Source organism: Oncorhynchus tshawytscha, linkage group LG01, assembly GCF_018296145.1.
Source record: "Oncorhynchus tshawytscha isolate Ot180627B linkage group LG01, Otsh_v2.0, whole genome shotgun sequence".
Classification (NCBI taxonomy): domain Eukaryota; kingdom Metazoa; phylum Chordata; class Actinopteri; order Salmoniformes; family Salmonidae; genus Oncorhynchus; species Oncorhynchus tshawytscha.
In genome coordinates this window covers 50,163,734-50,186,327 of record NC_056429.1, presented here as the reverse complement: position 1 = coordinate 50,186,327, position 22,594 = coordinate 50,163,734, and the positions used below count along the sequence as shown (strand labels likewise).

At 39.2% G+C, this 22,594-nt stretch overlaps 1 protein-coding gene across 6 annotated transcripts; it reads left to right on the top strand.

Annotated features, from left to right (window-relative positions):
• The first annotated feature begins 253 nt into the window (after positions 1-253).
• LOC112252561 (nucleolysin TIAR) lies at positions 254-22,385 on the top strand. Of its 6 annotated transcripts, none has more exons than XM_024423875.2 (13): positions 259-453; positions 5,777-5,873; positions 8,263-8,412; positions 14,590-14,644; positions 15,139-15,226; positions 18,640-18,715; positions 19,049-19,157; positions 19,258-19,353; positions 19,500-19,584; positions 20,122-20,245; positions 20,357-20,514; positions 20,916-20,954; positions 21,052-22,385. In XM_024423875.2, exons 1-13 carry the CDS (start codon positions 425-427, stop codon positions 21,170-21,172), a joined length of 1,227 nt encoding a protein of 408 aa, XP_024279643.1. In that variant the 5' UTR covers positions 259-424; the 3' UTR covers positions 21,173-22,385. The 6 variants fall into 6 exon arrangements, with proteins under 6 accessions (XP_024279690.1, XP_024279643.1, XP_024279652.1 ...); XM_024423884.2 differs by lacking the exon at positions 259-453 and adding an exon at positions 1,567-1,649; XM_024423893.2 differs by lacking the exon at positions 259-453 and adding an exon at positions 1,979-2,062.
• Positions 22,386-22,594: the final 209 nt, after the last annotated feature.

The following is a 22,594-nucleotide window of genomic DNA, read 5'->3' as shown; positions in this document are numbered from 1 at the left end:
GTATTCCCATACATAGAGGTTTATGTGATCGTATCCCACTGTAAGGTATGAAACGGTTCTGTTTTTGTCAAATAGCCTAACGTACTATATCTATTTGTGATTCTTGCTGTCAATTTGCAGTGTATGCTACTATTTTTAACTACATTCCCGCTGCCTCATTCGCGCGCTGCATCATTTGCGAGTGTTTACTGTTGCCTTGTTTTATTCTAGTGCTGACTCAACTTTATTTTTCACTCCCAGTCCCTCTGTAGGCGACATGCGCATGTGCATCAGTAAGCTTCCTGGCTCTCCGGTTTGCGCCATTTTCTTTCTCTTAGCTAGCTAGCTTAGATAACGTAGAAATAAATTGATTTAGGCCCTCTTCTTATTTAATTCAGCACACCCAGTTCGTTAAGTCGACATTTATGCCAATCGATTTCTGAACATGGAAGACGAATGCCACCCCAAAACCCTGTAAGTAGTCAACACAACAGTCACGACGTTGCCAAGTTAGCTTGCTAATGTTAGTTAGCTATCGACCTCAACAGCTTCCTCATTTCAACCTCTCACTCATCAGCATACTGTTTCTCTCCAAGTGAAACAAAGGTTACAGAACTATCTAGTAGGCTGACCAAACTATATACATGAACTTATGCAATAATATATTGCATGACACATCAGCTAGTTAGAGCTACTTAGCTAGCAAGCTATTGGTATCTTCTTAACTAGCTATCTTCATGTTGAAATGTCCCAATCATGGCTGGTCTAAGCTGAGGTCGGCACGCTCAACTTCGTTCTTATATCGAGAACGGAGTTGAACGTTCCTCAGCTTGGCTGGCTTTGGATAACGTTAGCTGTCAGCGAGGTGCTTTTAAACATTTCAAAATAAAAGTCCTGCACGTACGTCATATGTGGACAATAAGTGAATCATTTGTGGTGGACTTTTAGTTTGACATGAGGTAAACAGGAAGTAAGACTGAAACGTGAGTCTGTTGGAATCTGTTTTAATAATACGATCCTTTAAATATTTCTCAAATTCCCCCGTTATAATGATCAACCTTCCTGCCCGCCAGCGCAGTATATTAATGGAATTGTATTTAACTTCTGGCTTCCAATGGACTGGTTTTGTCCAATCTAATACATTTGAAAGCAAAGCTAATGTATATAAATCTCCCCGCACCAACGAATTGTTTTTTAGCAACGCAGGTGTATTTAATGTTGACTAACCCCATTCCGTACAAACTTGCTTAAACGAGGCAGCAATGAAAACAAATGGGACTGTGTTGGCGTCAAAATCTGGAGTGCGAACTGTTTCTATTCATGCGTTGATTGACATGGTAATTGCCCGATTGTATTGGAGAAAAGTTTAAAAAACGGAATCCTCTGACGCTGTACATTAAATTGTGAAGTCTCATGACATAACATACAGCACGCATAATGCAAATCATTCTGTGTCGTACAGTCTCTCCACCTGGTGTAGCTCTTCTCTCTTCAATTACAAATAAGAAAGGGTACCAACACCTAGTCAATTGTACAACTGAATGCATTCATTTTTTGCGTCATCACTAAGTCAACATGACTCTCAAAAGCTGCGACAGCCGCTGTTTACTTCTGAAGATAACTTTAGCGCCGCCCTAAAAATGATTAATATTCGACACATCTTCAAATAGGTATGTAATGACATTTTATATAAACTCTTTATAGTGTTTTATTTAGAGCTTAGAGGTGATAAGTAGGACAGATAAGCCATGTGGGAAACTGCTTTTTTCACCCTATCTCCCCCTTTCACACAGTAGGTTTCGCTTCCCCTCCCGTCGTTTAAAAAAAGACCATACGGAGCTCATTGCCTTCTTCAATCATGCAGAGACGTGCAGCATGAAGATCTCGTCATTAATTTTGTTGAAAAGGGGAGAAATTGTGCTTTACAATGGTATTCATATTACAGTTGACCTGGAAGTATTACTTTTTTTAGGCACTAAAATAAGGTCAATTGTACGTTACAGCACGATGTACAAAGTGCGTCAGCTAACTCTGCGTACATTGGTGTTAAGTGATGCCTTCCCCTTGTCTCCATACTGAAGTGGTGAGGTGAAAGTGTGTTATTTGAAATTAATTATCTAATGTTAGGTAGTATAAACTCAAGTAGATATGTTAGCTAGCTACAGCTCTAACTGTTACTTTGGTTAGTCTAGCTAGCTATAATAAATAATTAGGCTTTAATTAATTGCAAACCGAGTACCTTGGTCCTCCTTGTTTAACCAATTTAGGTCTTAATTGTTAACAGCTGGTGCACAATCTCTAATTATGTAAGTCTCAAGGTTCTGCTTGCATGAGTTAGAATACCTCATGATAGACAGCTAAGAAAAAATTTGATGAAAACTCTTGGTAAATAGTATGGTCTATACTATTTACCAAGAGAGTTTATCAAAATGTTACCACCACAAACCAATGTTGGCACTAAGACCGCACTCAATGAGCTGTATAGAGTACCAGAGTATGAGTCATAATATGGGAAATGGTTCCAAGAATTTTTCCACCATTAATTTTTCCCATAGGGGATTTTAGAAACATTTAAAATAAGGGCTGTGTTTCATGTAGGCTAACCCTGGCGTGACGTTTTGATAACCATGTAACTATCTAGGACAAGGTGACTATAATATCGTCAATATATTCTTCTGTAGTTACCCCCCCACCCCCTCAAAAAAAAGTAAACACTAATGTGACTATCATGAAGAACTACAAATGCCATGATGATCTGAACGAGACTGCCAAATTGAGGCAATGGTAAGAATCTCTGGATTAACTATCTAATGTTAGCTAAATGTAGTAATTAATCAATTGGCTACATTAATTTAAATACAAAATTCTGTGAACTGTCTTATGCAAGTTTTCAATTGACACAAAACCTGTTAGCAAAGGTGTCAGCTAGAGATGACGTGCAGGTTTTGCATGATGTCTACTTTGATGCATATTAGAATTTTCTAATCTGAGAGTAAATAGAGCCGAATATATTGATAAAACTCACCTTGTCCGAAAGAGATTTACATGGTTATCAACATGTCACTTCAGGGTAAGCCTACTTGAAACGCAGCCCTTATTTTAAGTGTTTCTAAAATTCCCTATGGGGAAAAATGTATGGTGGGAAAATGATTGGAACCATTTCCCAGTTCGACCACTAGGATTAAAGGGTATTATGGCACCTCCACTCCACTGAGGGACTCTGTATGGCCATAACCATAAGAAAACAAGAAAATGTTCACTGAGGCGGCGCTCCTAGTGGTCGGTCGGTGGCTTTAAGGCAAGAGAACTGAAATCCATTTGACCTAATTTCTACCAGCATGTCACCTGTGCAGGTGGAAAAACTCTAGATCATCTTTATTCTACATACAAAGCTCACCCTCAGTCCCTCGCCCTGCATTTGGCAAATCTGACCATAACTTCATCCTCCTGATTCCTACTTACAAGCAAAAACTAAAACAGGAAGTACCAATGACGTGCTCAATACGGAAGTGGTCTGATGAAATGGATGTTAAAGGAAATATCCACCCAAAACCACTAATTCCTATCATTTACAGTGTAACAACACTAATATGTAAGAACAATATTTTTTGTGAACAAATGTTTTATTTTGTCATAAGGTTAAAAAACGTGTTAAAAATAATTGTGGAAATCTGTTGCAGCTCAATTAGACTACAAAACCCACAATGCAATGCGTTCTCTGGGTTGGCTGGCTAGCAAGTTAGGTGGCTAGCAAGCTAGCTAAGCTAGCTAGCTAGCCAATGTACGACTGTGTGCTCACGGACGACTGTGTGAGCACGCTTTCCATAGCCGATGTGAGTAAGACCTTTTAAACAGATTAACATTCATTCACAAGGCTTCAGGACCAGCTGATTACCAGGGCACCTACTCAGAACATGCGCTGACCAGCTGGCAATCTTCATCACTGACATTTTTTACCTCTCCCTGACCCACTCTGTAATATCTACATGTTTCAAGCAGACCAGCATAGTCCCTGTGCCCAAGAATGTCAAGGTAACCTGTCTAAATGACAATCACCTGTAGCCATGAAATGCTTGGAAAGGCTGGTCATGACTCACATCAACACCATCATCCCAGACACTGGACCCACTCCAATTCGCCTACCGCCTCAATAGATTCACCTGGACAACAGGATCACCTATGTGAGAATGCTGTTCATTGACTACAGCTCAGCATTCAATACCATAGTGCCCTCAAAGCTCATGACTAGGCCAAGGACCCTGGGATTGAACACCTCCCTCTGCAACTGGTTCCTGGACTTCTTGACTGGCTGCCACCAGGTGGTGAGGGTAAGCAACAACACCTCCGCCACGCTGACCCTGAACACGGGGGCCCCTCAGGGGTCTGTGCTTAGTCCCCGCCTGTACTCCTTGTTCACCCACGACTGTGTGACCGCCACTACTCCAACACCAGACAACACAACGATGGTAGGCCTGATCACCGACAACAATGAGATCGCTTACAGGGATGAGGTCAGAAACCTGTCAGTGTGGTTCCAAAAACCTCAACGTCAGCAAGACAAAGGAACTGATCGAGCACTACAGAGGGTAGAGCACTCCCCCATCCACATCGACAGGGCTGTAGTGGAGCAGTTAGTTCCTCGGTGTCCACATCACTAAGGAATAATCATGGTCCACACACACCAACACAGTTCTGAAGAGGGCACGACAACGCTGTGTCCTCCTCCTCAGGAGGCTGAAAAGATTTGGCATGGGCCCTCAGATCCTCAAAGTTCTACAGCTGCACCATTGAGAGCATCTTGACTGGCTGCATCACCGCTTGGTATGACAACTGCTTTCCATCTGACCGCAAAGCGCTACAAACGGTAGTGCGTACGGCCCAGTACATCACTGAGGCCAAGGTCCCTGCCATCCAGGCCCTCTATACCAGGCGGTGTCAGAGAAAGATCCTAAAAATGTTCAAAGTCCAGCCACCCAAGTCATAGACTGTTCTCTCTGCTACTGCACGGCAAGCGGTACCGATGCACCAAGTCGGGACCTTACAGGACCCAATAAACTGCTTCTACCCCCCAAGCCATAAGACTGCTAGGTAATTGATCCGGATAGCTAATGGTTAACTATTTAACTACCTGCATTAACCCATCACATACACTGCTGTTACTGTTTATCTATTCAGTTGCCTAGTCACTTTATCACTGCCTATATGTACAAATCTACCTCAACTACTTTGTACTTCTGCACGTCGACTTGGTAATGGTACCCTGTGTATATAGCCAAGTTATCGTTACTCATTGTGTATTTATGCCTCGTGTTATTATTTCTCATTTTTGTCTCTACATTGTTGGGAAGGGTCCATAAGCATTTCACTTTTAGTCTACACCTGTTGTTTACATAGCATGTGACTGATAAAATTTGAAATAACTCTTTCAGTCTACATTTTGTCAGATCTAGAGGCTATACAGACCTATAGGCTAAACTTTTAAATGCATATTCAGACCTTTTGCCTTTGGGGGTGCTCTATTGCTAAAATGGGTCTCCTAGGCCTAGAGCCAAAAGTCCCCTAAATGGACAGAGTTCTTTTCCATATATGTCCTCATTGTACAGACAGGGCCACGCCTTTCCACAACCATTAACAAAGGCAGATTTGTGTGCCTAAAACTAAAGATTCATGAGATATTATTCCATAAATAACATTCAAAGAAACATTTTAAGCAACTAAACTTCCATAGTGTAGCCTATCCTTAAATCATCAGCTTCCAACCTTCTAAGATCACTAATTTACCCCATCTTTTTCCTAGGTATGTTGGTAACCTGTCCAGAGATGTAACAGAAATTTTGATTCTTCAGCTGTTCACCCAAATTGGACCTTGCAAAAGTTGTAAAATGATAACTGAGGTAAGATGTATTCTGCTCTATTAACTTTTATTTATGGAGACAATTATTTTAGTGGATTATGTACTCGGTCTAGGAATTCAAGTCAGTATACAGGGTACCTACTATGGTTAACCTTTGACTGTAACAACTGTCATTAGCTAGGTTTCCATCCAATTGGTGACAGATTTTCATGCAAATATGCAAAAATCTGCATAAAGAAAAAATGCATTTCCCACCAGTGGTGTGTTTCCACCAAATAGAGTTGTTGTGGAGAAAAATCAGTGCGTGATGACTTAGTGCACACAATATCCTTTTTTGCTTAAGTTTTCATGTACTGAATCAAATCTAAATTTTAATGTGTTTCCATTGCATTTTCAACTACCAATAGTTTTGTGGGGGGAAAAATTCTGTTAAATAGTGAATGTGCCTGCTCTGGTCTTGGCACATGCACTCTAGCCAACAGCTCGCAGATACAGTGCGGGTAGGCTAGTCTACATGAGATTATTATGGATAACATGTTGACTAGACCGCTTGCGTGTGTGTGTCTGCATGTTGATTTTGTCCAGAAGCGTTCAGGACACACAGGTTAAAATATCAAAACAAACTCTGAACCAACTATATTAATTTGGGGACAGGTCGAAAAGCATTAAACATTTAGCTAGCTAGCTTGCTGTTGCTAGCTAATTTGTCCTGGGATATAAACATTGGGTTGTTTATTTTCCCTGAAATGCACAAGGTCCTCTACTCTGACAATTAATCCACAGATTAAAGGGTCAAAGTTTGTTTCTAGTAATCTATCCTCCTTCAGGCTTCTTCTTTGGAAGAAGCCTGGCAACCAACTTTAAGGTGCATTACCACTGCCAACTGGACTGGGGTGTGGACCTCAGTTCATCTTTCAATCATCCACGTGGGTATATGCTCCTAAAAACCAATGAGGATATGGGAGAGGTGGGACTTGCAGCGTATCAAGCGTCACAAATCGAACCAAGTTCTATTTTAGCGCCTGGCTACGCAGACGCTTGTTTGCGTAAGCGAGCAGTGAGGGTGCAATGATTGAATAAAATGTATGTGTACATTTATTTTGCAACCCTTGCGCACGGTGTGGTCAGCATGTAAGAGTGGGAATAATTTTTATTTGTCAAATGGCAGTCAACCATCAATCATGATGTCACCAGAATAAGACCCTTGGAAAGGAGCATCAAGCTCATCAGCGTTTACGTCAATTTCAATGGTATGACTTTACTCTCATAAATACAGTGGATGGAAATGTGGTTATGGCACATACCAGTTTTTCACATAATTGTGTCCCATTTTCCATAAAATTTTAATGTTGCCTTTGTTCTTATTTTTCACTTAAAACTGATTACATTTCCATCATGTTGATAAACACACCATAATCTAGAGGCAAAGAAACACACACCTTTTTAGGCGAGGTGCTGGCTAGCGGAGTGGAACACTTAAAAAAATAAAAATAAAGGAGAGCCACACACTCTAGGAGCTCAGATGCAAAAATATTTATGTCCAACGTTTTGACAGACAAGCTGTCTTCATCAGGGTATAATGACAAACACTGCGGGATGACTCATTTATATAGTGTCAAAAGACACACACAGGTGTCTGTAATCATGGCTGGGTGTGGCCTGATATCATTGATTTAATTCTCATATATTAAAATAGCATACAAAAAAACATAAATGGATAACGTAAGATCATAGATACAATTTGGCTACATAAGCCTACAAAACATTTACAATAGCACAATCACATGAATGGCTTCAGATCAAATTGTATCTATGATCATACTCTATCCATTTGTTTGATTGTATGCTATTTTAATATGGTCTACCAGGGGATGCTGATGTAATGGCCTCTAGTGGACCTGTCCTCGAGTTTCTCAACTTCTCCAGCATAGCAGGGTGAGACGGTATAGGCTACCATCCATATGAACTAGATGACATTCTTTGGTTTGATCTCTTTTTTTTTTTTTGTCCTGAATGTCCTGTTTAGTCAGATATATCAGGGGATATTTACTAGTCTAAATGGGGTGTTTTCTGTTTCTGATACTTTTCTCTCCCCTTTAGTAAATGTATGATTAGGCCTTTTTCAAGGCCTCTACTATTATAGTGGGTTATATCTAGATATGTGCAATGAATGCAATCAGATCAAATTGTTTATTTTTTTTAAATGTACAGAACAGCCTTTAGGTTAGCCTTTGGCATATCTGTCCCAAAGAGGAAAGCTAGGGTTATTGAATCCCAGCCTTTTAAACAATGTTACATATTGCAAGACAATGTTGATGATCCATGGTAATCCCCCTAGTAGAGTAACATGGTTACTCAGTTCTTGTAGTTGTATTCCAAATAATGTTATGTTTGGCAATAATATACTCTCCCAACTTTTTTTCCCTCAGCAACCCGATAGCAGGAGGATGAACTCTTCTGTCGGATTTTCTGTTTTGCAGCAATCAAGCAATGACCCGTATTGCTTTGTGGAGTTCTTTGAACATAGAGATGCTGCTGCTGCCCTAGCAGCCATGAATGGGAGGAAGATATTGGGAAAGGTAATTTTTCCATTCAAATGTAGTACTCTGTGTGGAGGCAGTTTTCTTGCTAAGAAGCGCTGGTTATAACTAGGGTTGAATGGCAGGAACCCAATTACTGAGATTTACCGCACAACACCACTCCCATTTCCCCGGGATAAATAATTGCAAGAAACCAGTAGATTATTTATAAAGGATGGCGTGAAATGGAACTGTTAAATTACGTGCCATGTCTAAATCGAGATTGCATGTAGACGTATCAGCTCATGGTAACTTTTGTTCTTGTGACCGGTAGGCCTACATTTTCTACAACATAGCCTATGCTACAGTAATATAAAGACAGTATGTCTAATTTACCCATCTCTATCTGGCTTTTGTGGGTCACCTTGTTTTTTTAATTGTGAAGATAATTTTTTTTATTTATTTCAGCTGCAGAGTTTTTAAACAGCCTGTCACTCAAATGTCATTGCCATAAATTAGTGCACGTGCAAGCACTCTTCTCAGTCTTTCTCTCCCTCTATCAACTCCATTCAAATTGCATCCAAATAGATCATCCTGTTCTAGATTGCTATATAGCCCTATATATAGATGTCCTAGCCTACCTCTTTCAGGTAATACATTCAATGCAGTATCAGCCTTATATTTAGCTAGTTAATGATGGGTTGTGCATAATAAGCTTTTAACTTATAACCTCTGTGTGTGCATATTGCGCAAAAGACCTGTGCTCCGCTGGCCTCTCCTTACCTTAAAAACGCTCCTTGGCTCTTGTAGTCCCATGCAGGAAAAGCTAGACTAGAATAGCTTGCTGGACATACTACTTTTGAGCATTTTTTTTATACCAATAGACTATTTGAAAAGAGACGCAAGCTCTTTTTTGCTGAATGTTAAATACAGCAGCCAATAGAACTCACGGGTAGTTTGAAAGAAGAGCGAATACGCAATGGCGGTAGGCTATAGCAGTTATTTATTCATACCCATGACCATTCTTGAAGAGAAGTGAAAGCCTTCTGCATCTAATTCTATACCTATATTATTCAAGGATGTCATTAGAATGATGAAGACAAGGACAACAACTTATTTCATTTAACTTTTGAAAGCGAGGAAGGAATGAAGCAACAATAGAGTTTAAGGAGGTAGGCTAATAACAGGGAAAATATTATGAAAAGTATATAGAGTGCATTCGGAAAGTATTCAGACTCCTTGACATTTTCCACATTTTGTTACGTTCCAGCCTTATTCTAAAATGAATTAAATAAAACAATTTCCTCAGCAATCTACACACAATACCCCATGATGACGAAGCGAAAGCAGATTTTTAGACATTTTTGCTAGAGTTTAAAATAAAAACTGAAATACCTTATTTACATAAGTATTCAGACCCTTTGCTCTGAGACTCGAAGTTGAGCTCTGGTGCATCCTGTTTCCATTGATCATCCTTGAGATGTTTCTACTACTTGATTGGAGTCCACCTGTGGTAAATACAATTTATTGGACAAGATTTGGAAATGCAAACGCCTGTCTATATAAGGTCCCACAGTTGACAGTGCATGTCAGAGCAAAAACCAAGCCATGAGGTTGAAGGAATTGTCCGTAGAGCTCAGAGACAGGTTTGTGTTTGAGGCACAGATCTGGGGAAGGGTACCAAAACATTTTTGCAGCATTGAAGGTCTACCAAGAACACAGTGGCCTCCATCATTCTTAAATGGAAGAAGTATGTAACCACCAAGACTCTTCCTGGATCTGGCAGCCCGGGCAGACTGCGCAATCGGGGGAGAAGGGCCTTGGTCAAGGGGGTGACCAAGAACACGATGGTCACTCTGACAGAGATCCAGAGTTCCTCTGTGGAGATGGGAGAATCTTCCAGAAGGACAACCATCTCTGCAGCAATCCACCAATCAGGCCATTATAGTAGAGGGAAGCCACTTCTCAGTAAAAAGGCACCTGACAGCCTGCTTGGAGTTTGCCAAAAGGCACCTAAAGACTCAGACCATGAGAAACAAGATTCTCTGGTCTGATGAAACCAAGATTGAACTCTTTGGCCTGAATGCCAAGCGTCACGTTTGGAGGAAACCTGCCACCATCCCTACAGTGAAGCATGGTGTTGGCTGCATCATGCTGTGGGCATGTTTTTCAGCGGCAGGGACTAGTCAGGATCCAGGCAAAGATTAATGGAGAAAAGTACAGAGGGATCCTTGATGAAAACCTGCTCCAGAGTGCTCTCAGGCCCTCAGATAGTGGTGAAGGATCACCTTCCAACAGGACAATGACACTAAGCACACAGTTAAGACAACGCAGAAGTAGCTTTGGGACAAGTCTGAATGTCCTTGAGTGGCCCAGCTAGGACTTGTACCTGATCGAACATCTCTGGAGAGACTTGAAAATAGCTGTGCAGCAACTCTCCCCATCCAACTTGACAGAGCTTGAGAGGATCTGCAGAGAAGAATGGGAGAAACTCTCCAAATACAGGTGTGCCAAGCTTGTAGCATCATACTCATGAAGACTCAAGACCGTAATTGCCGCCATAGGGTGCTTTAACAAAGTACTGAGTAAAGTCTAAATACTTATGTTAATGTGATATCAGTTTTTTCATACATATATATATACAGTGGGGTAAAAAAGTATTTAGTCAGCCACCAATTGTGCAAGTTCTCCCACTTAGAAATATGAGAAAGGCCTGTAAATTTTATAATTTTGCAAATTATGGTGGAAAATAAGTATTTGGTCACCTACAAACAAGCAAGATTTCTGGCTCTCACAGACCTGTAACTTCTTCTTTAAGAGGTTTCTCTGTCCTCCACTCGTTACCTGTATTAATGGCACCTGTTTGAACTTATCAGTATAAAAGTTACCTGTCCACAACCTCAAACAGTCACACTCCAAACTCCACTATGGCCAAGACCAAAGAGCTGTCAAAGGACACCAGAAACAAGGGGACCTAGTGAATGACCTGCAGAGAGCTGGGACCAAAGTAACACAGCCTACCATCAGTAACACACTACGCCGCCAGGGACTAAAATCCTGCAGTGCCTGACGTGTCCCCTTGCTTAAGCCAGTACACGTCCAGGCCTGTCTGAAGTTTGCTAGAGAGCATTTGGATGATCCAGAAGAAGATTGGGAGAATGTCAGATGAAACCAAAACAGAACTTTTTGGTAAAAACTCAACTCGCCGTGTTTGGAGGACAAAGAATGTTGAGTTGCATCCAAAGAACACCATACCTACTGTAAAGCATGGGGGTGGAAACATCATGCTTTGGGGCTGTTTTTCTGCAAAGGGACCAGGACGACTGATCCGTGTAAAATAAATGCTTCGTAAGAAGCATTTCAAAGTCCTGGAGTGGCCTAGCCAGTCTCCAAATCTCAACCCCATAGAAAATCTTTGGAGGGAGTTGAAAGTCCGTGTTGCCCAGCAACAGCCCCAAAACATCACTGCTGTAGAGGAGATCTGCATGGAGGAATGGGCCAAAATACCAGCAACAGTGTGTGAAAACCTTGTGAAGACTTACAGAAAACGTTTGACCTCTGTCATTGCCAACAAAGGGTATATAACAAAGTATTGAGAAACTTTTGTTATTTGACCAAATACTTTTTTTCCACCATAATTTGCAAATTAATTAATTAAAAATCCTACAATGTGATTTTCAGATATATATTTTTTTTCTTATTTTGTTTGTCATAGTTGAAGTGTACCTATGATGGAAATTATAGGCCTCATCTTTTTAAGTGGTAGTACTTGCACAATTGGTGGCTGACTAAATACTTTTTTGCCCCACTGTATATACACATTTGCAAACATTTCTAAAAACCTGTTTTTGCTTTGTCATTATGGGGTAATGTGTGTAGATTGAGGCAAAACAATTTAATAAATGTTATAAGGCTGTAACATAACAAAATGTGGAAAAAGTCTAGGGGTCGGAAAACTTTCCGAATGCACTGTATATGCGTCAGCCTAATAACTATGCAAATGGTCCCTAATTTAAAAAATGTAATAATACGGAAGCCTATACCTATGCTGCACCAGAATCATATGTTTTCTTCTGCTTTATCATGGTTTGAACGAGGTGCGTAATTTCAGTCCATATAATACAATAAGTTAACACTCAAAAAGATTAGCCTACTGGAGCTAGTTTAATTTATTTACACGAGAGCATATAGCTAACGACGTCTATGGGCTTTTATGTTTTTCTGTCGTGCGTAATGTGTAGTAGCCTGTATCATGTATAGTTGAAGCCGGAAGTTTACATACACTTAGGTTGGAGTCATTAACTCGCTTTTCAAACACTCCACAAATTTCTTGTTATAACAAACTATAGTTTTGGAAAGTTGGTTAGGACATCTACTTTGCGCATGACACAAGTAATTTTTCCAACAATTGTTTACAGACAGATTATTTCACTTATAATTCACTTTATCACAATTCCAGTGGGTCAGAAGTTTACATACGCTAAGTTGACTGTGCCTTTTAAACAGCTTGAACATTTCCAGAAAATTATGTCATGGCTTTAGATCGGCTAATTGACATCATTTGAATCAATTGGAGGTGTACTTGTGGATGTATTTCAAGGCCAAACTCAGTGCCTCTTTGCTTGACATCATGGGAAAATCAAAATAAATCAGCCAAGACCTCAGGAAAAGATTGTAGACCTCCACACGTCTGGTTCATCCTTGGGAGCAATTTCCAAATGCCTGAAGGTACCACGTTCATCTGTACAAACAATAGTATGCAAGTATAAATACCATGGGACCTCGCAGCCGTCACATCGCTCAGGAAGGAGACGCGTTCTGTATCCTAGAGATGAACATACTTTGGTGCTTAAAGTGCAAATCAATCCCAGAACAACAACAAAGGACCTTGTGAAGATGCTGGAGGAAACGGGTACAAAAGTATCTAAATCCACAGTAAAATTAGTCTTATTCCGACATAACCCAAATGGCCGCTCAGCAAGGAAGAAGCCACTGCTCCAAAACCGCCATAAAAAAATCCAGTCTACGGTTTGCAACTGCACATGGGGACAAAGATTGTACTTTTTGGAGAAATGTCCCCTGGTCTGATAAAACAAAAATATAACTGTTTGGCCATAATGACCATTTATGTTTGGAGGAAAAAGGGGGAGGCTTGCAAGCCAAAGAACACTATCCCAACCATGAAGCACGGGGGTGGCAGCATCATGTTGTGGGGGTGCTTTTGCTGCAGGAGGGACTGGTGCACTTCATAAAATAGATAGAATCATGAAGGAAAATGATGTGGATATATTGAAGCAACATCCCAAGACATCAGTCAGGAAATTAAAGCTTGGTTGCAAATGGGTCTTCCAAATGGACAATGACAAAATGGCTTAAGGACAACAAAGTCCAGGTATTGAAGTGGCCATCACTAAGCCCGGACCTCAATCCGATAGAAAACTTGTGGGCAGAACTGAAAAAGCGTGTGCGAGCAAGGAGGCCTACAAACCTGACTCAGTTACACCAGCCCTGTCAGCAGGAATGGGCCAAAATTCACCCAACTTATTGTGGGAAGCTTGTGGAAGGCTACCCAAAACTTTTGACCCAAGTTAAACAATTTAAAGGCAATGCTACCAAATACTAATTGAGTGTATGTAAACTTCTGACCCACTGGGAATGTGATGAAAGAAATAAAAGCTTAAATAAATTACTCTCTACTATTATTCTGACGTTTTCACATTCTTAAAATAAAATGGTGATCCTAACTGACCTAAGACAGGGAATTTTTACTTAAATTAAATGTCAGGAATTGTGAAAAACTGCGTGTAAATGTATTTGGCCAAGTTGTATGTAAACTTCAACTGTATATATTGGAAAACTGCACAATCATTTGGCCATTTTTGGGCATGGGCTCATTCAATATCGTTAATGTAGGGATCATAAAATGTATTTAATATGTGACTCATCAGGCTCATGTAGCATCAGGTTAGAATGTTCTTGCTGATCAAAGCTCTAATCAAATCCAGACATATTTATATGCCTTATAATGCTTTTGAACGACACTTCCGGTTTTGGCTGGAAACACGGTCACCTGGGAGAAAAGTGTTTTATTCTCAGGATGGAACATCTGTGAAATACCGGAATAATATTCAACCCTAGTTGTAAAACCTTTCACAGTTGCTTTAAGGGACATGGAATGAATGTCTTTGCTCCACTTACGTTTCATTGTTCTGTGAACTGTTTTTTTTTTTTCTTCAGGAGGTCAAAGTAAATTGGGCAACCACTCCAAGTAGCCAGAAGAAAGACACATCTAGTAAGTGTTTACATTTGAACCTTTTCATCTTTTACTACAAAGGTAGTAAAAAATAATAAAAACAATTCTAAATGCACTCGCACATCTGAGCTATCTTTGTTTATTTTTTCTCAGTAAAAAAATCTAAGATTTATTGTCACATACACTGGATAAGTGCAGTGAAATTTAGTAGTACGGTCACATACGTGTTTAGTGGGTGTAGCGAAATGCTTGTGCTTCTAGCTCCAACAGTGCAGTAATATCTAACAAGTAATATCTAACAAATACCCAATACACACATCTAAGTAAAGGAATGGAATTAATATATAAATATAAGGACAAGCAACGCTTTAAATGCCTTGTTCAAGGATACATTGACAGATTTTCGACGTTGTCGGCTTGGGTATTCGAACCAGCGACCTTTCAGTTACTGGCCCACCGCTCTAACTGCTAGGCTACCTGCCACCCAGTAGCTACATTAGAGAATAATAGTTATTCTGTCTTGATCATTTCAGATCACTTCCATGTATTTGTTGGAGACCTGAGCCCTGAGATCACCACTGAGGATATCAAAGCTGCATTTGCACCTTTTGGGAAAATCTCGTAAGTTGCTTTGTGTTTTAAGCTTGTCGGATTTAGTATGTTGTATCCAGACATCTCCTGGAAATTGTTTTTCTCAGTTATTTTTTCGAATCATTTGAGTAACTTTAGAGATCTTCTCATAATAAATGTGTTTGTAAGAGGTCCATGAACAGAATAGATGTGTAACCACATACAGTATATACGGTGCATTCGGAAAGTATTCAGACCCCTTGACCTTTTCTACGTTTTGTTACATTACAGCCTTATTTTAAAATGTATTAAATAGTTTCTCCCCCCATCAATCTACACACAATTCCCCACAATGACAAAGCAAAAACAGTTATTTTATTTAATAAATTTGCAAAAATGTAAAAATAACTGATAACATTTACTTAAGTATTCCTTTACCTAGTACTCTGTTGAAGTACTTTTGGCAGCGATTACAGCCTCAAGTCTTCTTGGGTATGACGCTACAAGCTTGGCACAACTGTATTTGGGGAGTTTCTCCCATTCTTCTCTGCAGATCCTCTCAAGCTCTGGGAGGTTGGATGGGGAGAGTTGCTGCACAGCTATTTTCAGGTCTCTAGAGTTCAAGTCCTCTGGCTGGGCCACTCAAGGACATTCAGAGACTTTGTCCCTAAGCCACTGCTGCGTTGTCTTGGCTGTGTGCTTAGCATCGTTATCCTGTTGGAAGGTGAACCTTTGCCCCAGTCTGAGGTCCCGAATGCTCTGGAGCAGGTTTTCATCAAGGATCTCTCTGTACTCTCGATCCTGACTAGTCTCTCAGTCCCTGCTGCTGAAAAACATCCCCATATCATACTGCCATCACCATGCTTCACTGTAGGGATTGTGCCAGGTTTCCTCCAGACATGACACTTGGCATTCAGGGCAAAAAGTTCAATCTTGGTTTCATGAGACCAGAGAATCTTGTTTCTCATGGTCAGAGTCCTTTAGGTGCCTTTTGGCAAACTCCAAGTGGGCTATCATGTGCCTTTTACCGAGGAGTGGCGGCCAGCTCTAGGAAGAGTCTTGGTGGTTTCAAACTTCTTCCATTTAAGAATGATGTAGGCCACAGGGTTCTTGGGGACTTTCAATGTTGCAGAAATTCTTTGGTACCTTTCCCCAGGTCTGTGCCACAACACAATCCTGTCTCGGAGCTATATGGACAATTCCATCGACCCCTTGGGGTGATTTTTTTGCTCTGACATGCACTGTCAGCTGTTGGACCTTATTATAGACAGGTGTGTGCCATTCCAAGTCATGTCCAATCAATAGAATTTACCACAGGTGGACTCCAAGTTGAAGAAACATCTTAAGGATGATCAATTGAAACAGGATGTACCTGAGCTCAATTTAGAGTCTTAACAGCAAAGGGTCTGAATACTTATGTAAATAAGATATTTCTGTGTTTTATTTGTAATACATTTGCAAAAGTTTCTAATCTTGTTTTTGCTTTGTCATTATGGGGTATTGTGTATAGGTCGAGGACATTTTTTTTCTTTCGTCCATTATAGAATAAGGCTGTAACATAACAACATTTGGAAAAAGTCAAGGGGTCTGAATACTTTCCGAATGTGTTGTATTACTGTAGATGTAATTTCTTTGATTATTGGTTGAAATAACATTTTAAAGCACATCACACCCAGTCTTGATACATACATCTCTATCCTTGTTTTGATCATTTGTGAACAGCAGGATGACAGAACAAGTGACAAATTATTTTCAATTGTAATTCGTTGACTAAAACCCCTAATTTCACAACTCAACTATTTTCACTGACAACATTGAATGTCAGCTTTCTGTTTTCCCCTCATGCTTTTTTGATAAATGTAGGAAATGGTAAGTAGTTTGGTATGTCAAATATAAGATTGCAGGTCAAGCTTTGTATGTGTAACCCTGAAAAGCATTCAGCCTTTCAGTAGTTGTGAGTCTCAGTTAAGTAATAGCGTTCTGGTTATTTTTACAGAAATGCTCATAGGATTGGACAGGAGCTTGAAGTCTAACAGCAAGGAACTGTGCACACTGGAAACTCAGATAGAGAAAAAGTCTACATCTATTTATTCTATTCCTCTTTTTGTGTTTTTGTATTAACATGACCTAGTTTAGTATAACAAACTCCAATATTCAATACATATACTTAAAGATTTGTGTAAAACTGATTCTGGTTTGTTAATGTTGATAGTTTTTATGCTCCTTTCCTAAAAATCTGAAAATGTTTTCAAATTTGCAGCTCACCAAACTCCATAATGGTGGTAAAGAATTTACCAGGAAAAATAAAGAAATCTGTTAACAGGCCATGTATGCCATTTTAATTCCTTTTTTTCTCTTTGATATTTATATATATTTATATTGGTAGGATGAGCACCATCAGCAGATATTAGGAATGCATGGTAGTCCATAAGAAGTGTTGTGGATTATAATGGGTGCACTGTTTGACAGGGAACCCTTAACTGAAAATGAATCTGGAGAAAGAAGCAGTTAAACTATCAGTGTAGGTTGCATTTGTTTGTACTTGTTTTTGTTTTCAAATGCTGCCTTTTTTTATCAGTAATCAGTTGAGGGTTTTTAAGGTAGTTAAAGGTGCTTGAATAGTGTTTTACAGTATTACTTACTGTACCTGCCAGTGTTGTGATTGGCTGTGATATCATTCTGTTGATTTCTCCCACCGGAACAGCATCCTGTCGTCAAAATGGGAAAGCTGTTCTGACTATTGTGGCATTGTTATCTAGTGGAAATCGCTCTGTCCTTTCCTGGTTGCAAAAATTCTACACTGTTCGCAAAATTACAGTTTAAGTGAGAACTAGCACTGAATAGTGTAGGGCATCATTGTACCATCTAAATTGCTGTGTATTTATTTTTTCAATAACAAAATGTTATTTTTTTATTCTGCTGTTTGAAGCTGGGGGACCAAAACTGAAACGGTTACAGCTTCAAACAGCTGTAAAAACGGTATTTATTGTTTTTGAAAATATATTTCACAGCGATTTAGATTGTAAAATGATTCCATACACTATTCAGTGCTTGTTTTCTCACATAAACTGAAGTTAAGTGAACAGTGTAGAATTTTTGCAACCAGGAAAGGACAGAGCGATTTCCACTAGATAACAATGCCACAATAGTCAGAACAGCTTTCCCATTTTGAAGACAGATGCTGTTCCAGCGGGAGAAATCAATAGACTATCACAGCCAATCACAGTAAGTAATACTGTAAAACACGATCATTACACTGTTAATGCAGATATATTATGGACCTTTTCTGAAATTACAAAGCAAAGATTTAAACAAATCCTATGTGTAGCACCTTTAAGATATTTATTGGGATTTTAGGGGACAATGTAGTCTATTCGAAGTTCAGTGTGTGTGTGGTTCCTTTTAATTTATGCATGTTATACAGTGGTGCAATGGTCTGATGCTATTGTCTTGTGTCCTTCCAGGGATGCTCGTGTTGTGAAGGACATGACTACAGCGAAATCTAAGGGGTATGGATTTGTGTCCTTCTATAACAAACTGGTAAGGCTCCGGTGCAGGAACACAAGATGAAGGTTATTTCTATTTCTGTTTACTATTTTCAGTAGATTTGATCTTAATTTTTAAGTTTTATAAATAAGTACACTGTAAATGCAGATTTTGTGTGCTCTGTTGGTTGTTTTGTAACTTAAGTACAAGTTGTAGTGTATTTGATAATTATTCCTGTTGAATATATATTCTTCTCCATTGTTTAGTATGCAAAACATATTTTAAATTACATAATAATAATAATAATAATAGCACATAGTTTATAGAATATGTATAGAACAATGTAGAATCTGGAGAGGAAACGTTGTCTTTTGTTTTAAACAACAGGATGCAGAGAATGCCATTGTGCACATGGGGGGACAGTGGTTAGGGGGACGCCAGATAAGGACCAACTGGGCAACTCGCAAGCCACCCGCCCCAAAGAATGTGCAAGACAGTAAGTATGAGTGAGATAGGACTGTGTTGATTTAATAGAGTTGAAAAGGGGGTTATGAGGCTGAGTGTTCATATTTATCTCCTTTGTATATTTATACCAGATGGCTCGAAGCAGCTGAGGTTTGAAGATGTAGTGAACCAATCCAGTCCCCAGAACTGCACCGTGTACTGTGGAGGAATCCAGTCCGGACTATCAGGCAAGTTAATTTAAACATGAAAAGTTACACTCAGACTGTTTAAAATCAATCGTTAGATGTTCCCAACAAATAGAGTTTGGGGAAACAAAGACTGGGTTGGCAGACAAAGGTGGATGATTGTTTCATTGAAATCTTTTTCCTTGCAGAGCATCTCATGCGACAGACATTTTCACCCTTTGGACAAATCATGGAAATAAGAGTTTTCCCAGAGAAAGGTTACTCTTTCATCAGGTACTATTTTATTCTGAGCAAAGATTCCCTATTTTATTTATGTACAACACTATGTATTGCCTCATTCTGCCTGTAGATGGCAGTACCAGTATATGACTCAATAATAAATCTTCTAATACTACACCAAAAGCCCCCAATAATAATGTCTACTGTATAATCCAATCAGATTTATTTGTGGAAGTAGTTAAATGGTTTTATTACATGCTTTTTTGGTTATGCTTTATAATAACTTGGATATTATTATTATATATCCTTATAAATTATTTTAAGCGGGTTTTAAATAGTATAAATGCTCATGAATGAAATATTTATTTATGAACAGTATGTACACTTTATAAATAGTTTGTTTATTCATAAGTTATTACAGTGTGTTTTCCTATGATTGGTATTCTTGAAACGGTACTTATTCCTTAACACTGTCAACCATAAAAAAACAAATTCCTCTCATGTTGCACATTTTTTATTTTACACTGATTGCAGTGCTGAATTACTTTTCTTGACCACCGTTTCTTGTCGACATTTGTGTTCTTCTGACAGGTTTTCCTCCCATGAAAGTGCTGCCCATGCAATTGTTTCTGTAAATGGAACATCCATCGAATGCCACATAGTGAAGTGCTACTGGGGCAAAGAATCCCCCGACATTGCCAAAAGCGTACCACAGGTAGGACACAAGTATCTTTAGTTGAAATATTGACATTTCAAGTGCACATTTTTTTTTTTTTTTACTCACCCATAAAAGTATTGGATTATGATCAATTGTATCTTTAAACAGATGGAGTATGGTCAGGGTCAGTGGGGACAATGGAGCCAAATGTATGGGAGCCCCCAGGCCCAGCAGTATGGACAACAGTACATGGCAAATGGTTGGCAGGTGCCCTCTTATGGAGTGTCTTATGGACAGTCTTGGAATCAGCAAGGATTTGGTGTAGAGTAAGTATAAACTAATTACTCAGATCATGCACATAGTGAAATGCTCTTGAAAGGAGAATTATTTCCTTAGTATCCAAACTCGTTCAGTTGTTTGCAGCACTTGTTCATTAGGGAGCTCTGTTCTTTTTTCAGACTATACTGTAGGCTTCCTGGTGTGATTGCACAAAAGAGGCTCACATTGCTGGTTACATTCAGAACATTTTTATCAAGACTGTTTGCTTTCCTCAACAGTATATATTTAACATTTCAACACCATTACTACTTTTCTGTCAACAATATTCTCCTTTACCACAGTTTCTTGTTGACATTTGCAAGCATAGGCCTATATCCAGTGTCATTGGCGAACCTGGTGAAATTGTTTGACTCCAGAACTACACTAAACTATGAAATCTTGTTCACAGGGACTCTATTCTGGCTGCAGCAGCACAGAACCTTTCAAGGTGACAAATGCAATCAGTGTTTTATATCCCAAAGCTTTCACTTACCAGCCTCCGTGTCATTCCTTGACCCATATTGTGGTTGTCTTCTCTCTTGCAGACAGTCCCAGTCCCCAGCCTGGGTTGGCGGGTTTGGATCCCCGGCACCGTCCCAGCCTCAGACCGGTCCTGTGATGCCCAACCAGGGAAACTTCAACATGGCTGGCTACCAGACACAGTGAGCAGGCTCTCACTCATATCAATAACACAGGCATGTCACCAATTCAGAATTAGTGGACTTTCAATTAGGAGAAGATAAAGAAATTAGCATTGTAATCTAATCATCTGGAGAGATTGGGTTAAAGCAGAGAAGATCAGGAACAATAGCTTAACTCTCAGATATATGAGGAAGCAAATGTTATTTATAATGACAAGTAGTGAGGGGGGGGGGTTGTTTTTATTGGCTGAAGTTATGTACAAATGTAATGTCAACAGGTGGTTGAAACAAAACTTGGACTGGATTTTCATGCTTTTATATAGGGGATATCTTAAAAAAAAAAAAAGAGTTTTTGTTTACTACTTAATGTAGCCTAAAATGGACTTAAAAGGTCATTTGAATACCCTAGTTTGTCACAGGACATTGCATAGGAACATAAAGCTCTTTAAATGGTTAGTTTCTCCCCATCAACTCTGATTGTGCGTTTGCTGATTTTAAATCACTTTCTGAACTTTTGACAGATGTGAGTAAACACATTTTCAGTCTCCTGTTTTAAGAAGCACTTTTAGGGTTCACATGTTAGCTGTAAATCTTCGAATGAGTATGGATTTGCGTGCCATTATGTATATTTACATTTTATTTGCTTCACTCTCTTTATCTCTTGACATTACTAGCTGAATTTCTTGAAAATACGTGTAAATCTGTATCTTATTATTTGATTATACCTGTAAATGTCACTTATAAAGGAAAAGGGTCAGGAAGGCCAAACATTTATATAACCCTCAACCTGATTTTAAAATAAGGATTTCCAAGCATGTACTCTTTAGTAACACAGGACCTCCACAAACCTAATTCTGTATATACTGTAGATGGGTGTGCAATGCAGGGCTGACATATTGAATATATTCAATATAATTTACAAAGAAGCCTTAATTTAAATGTCAGTTACGTCACCATTCATTATTTTACTCACTGAAGCCCTGTTAGAAACCTGAACTCTAGATTTTAGAACTGATGTTGTGTGCCATTTTCAGCTAATAGCAGGCGACGAGGAGTTAACATTTCCTGGAAACATTGAGGGTGTATTGCACGTTTTTGAAAATGTATTATCTTGGTTGCTCAAAGTATTGAATGTAAATGGCAGAATTGTTTTAATGATGAATAAAGCTCAGCGATTGACAAAATTCCCTTTTCAATGTAAAAGGGTCTCAATAAAAATGATTATTGGAAGAAAATAAGCTGATCCCCCGTCTTGTTTGTGTTCGGTGCATTTACTGTAACTACTACAAGTCTTGAGCTGTTTGCCTAAATGGGGATTACATATTGTAAAGCTAATGTTTTATAACAATTTATGAATTACACTACTCAAAATACTACATATTACTTGATGCTAAAAACTGTACAATTAATATATGAATAATTAAAATGACCTGTGATCCTTAAAATA

What these genes read in the sequence shown, in the direction of transcription:
- LOC112252561 (XM_024423875.2), top strand. Translation starts at nt 425, where the DNA reads ATGGAAGACGAATGCCACCCCAAAACCCT. An exon ending in AATCCAGTCCGGACTATCAG is followed by an intron (nt 19,354 to 19,499) that starts GCAAGTTAATTT and finishes TTTTCCTTGCAG; the next exon opens with AGCATCTCATGCGACAGACA. An exon ending in TTGCCAAAAGCGTACCACAG is followed by an intron (nt 20,246 to 20,356) that starts GTAGGACACAAG and finishes ATCTTTAAACAG; the next exon opens with ATGGAGTATGGTCAGGGTCA.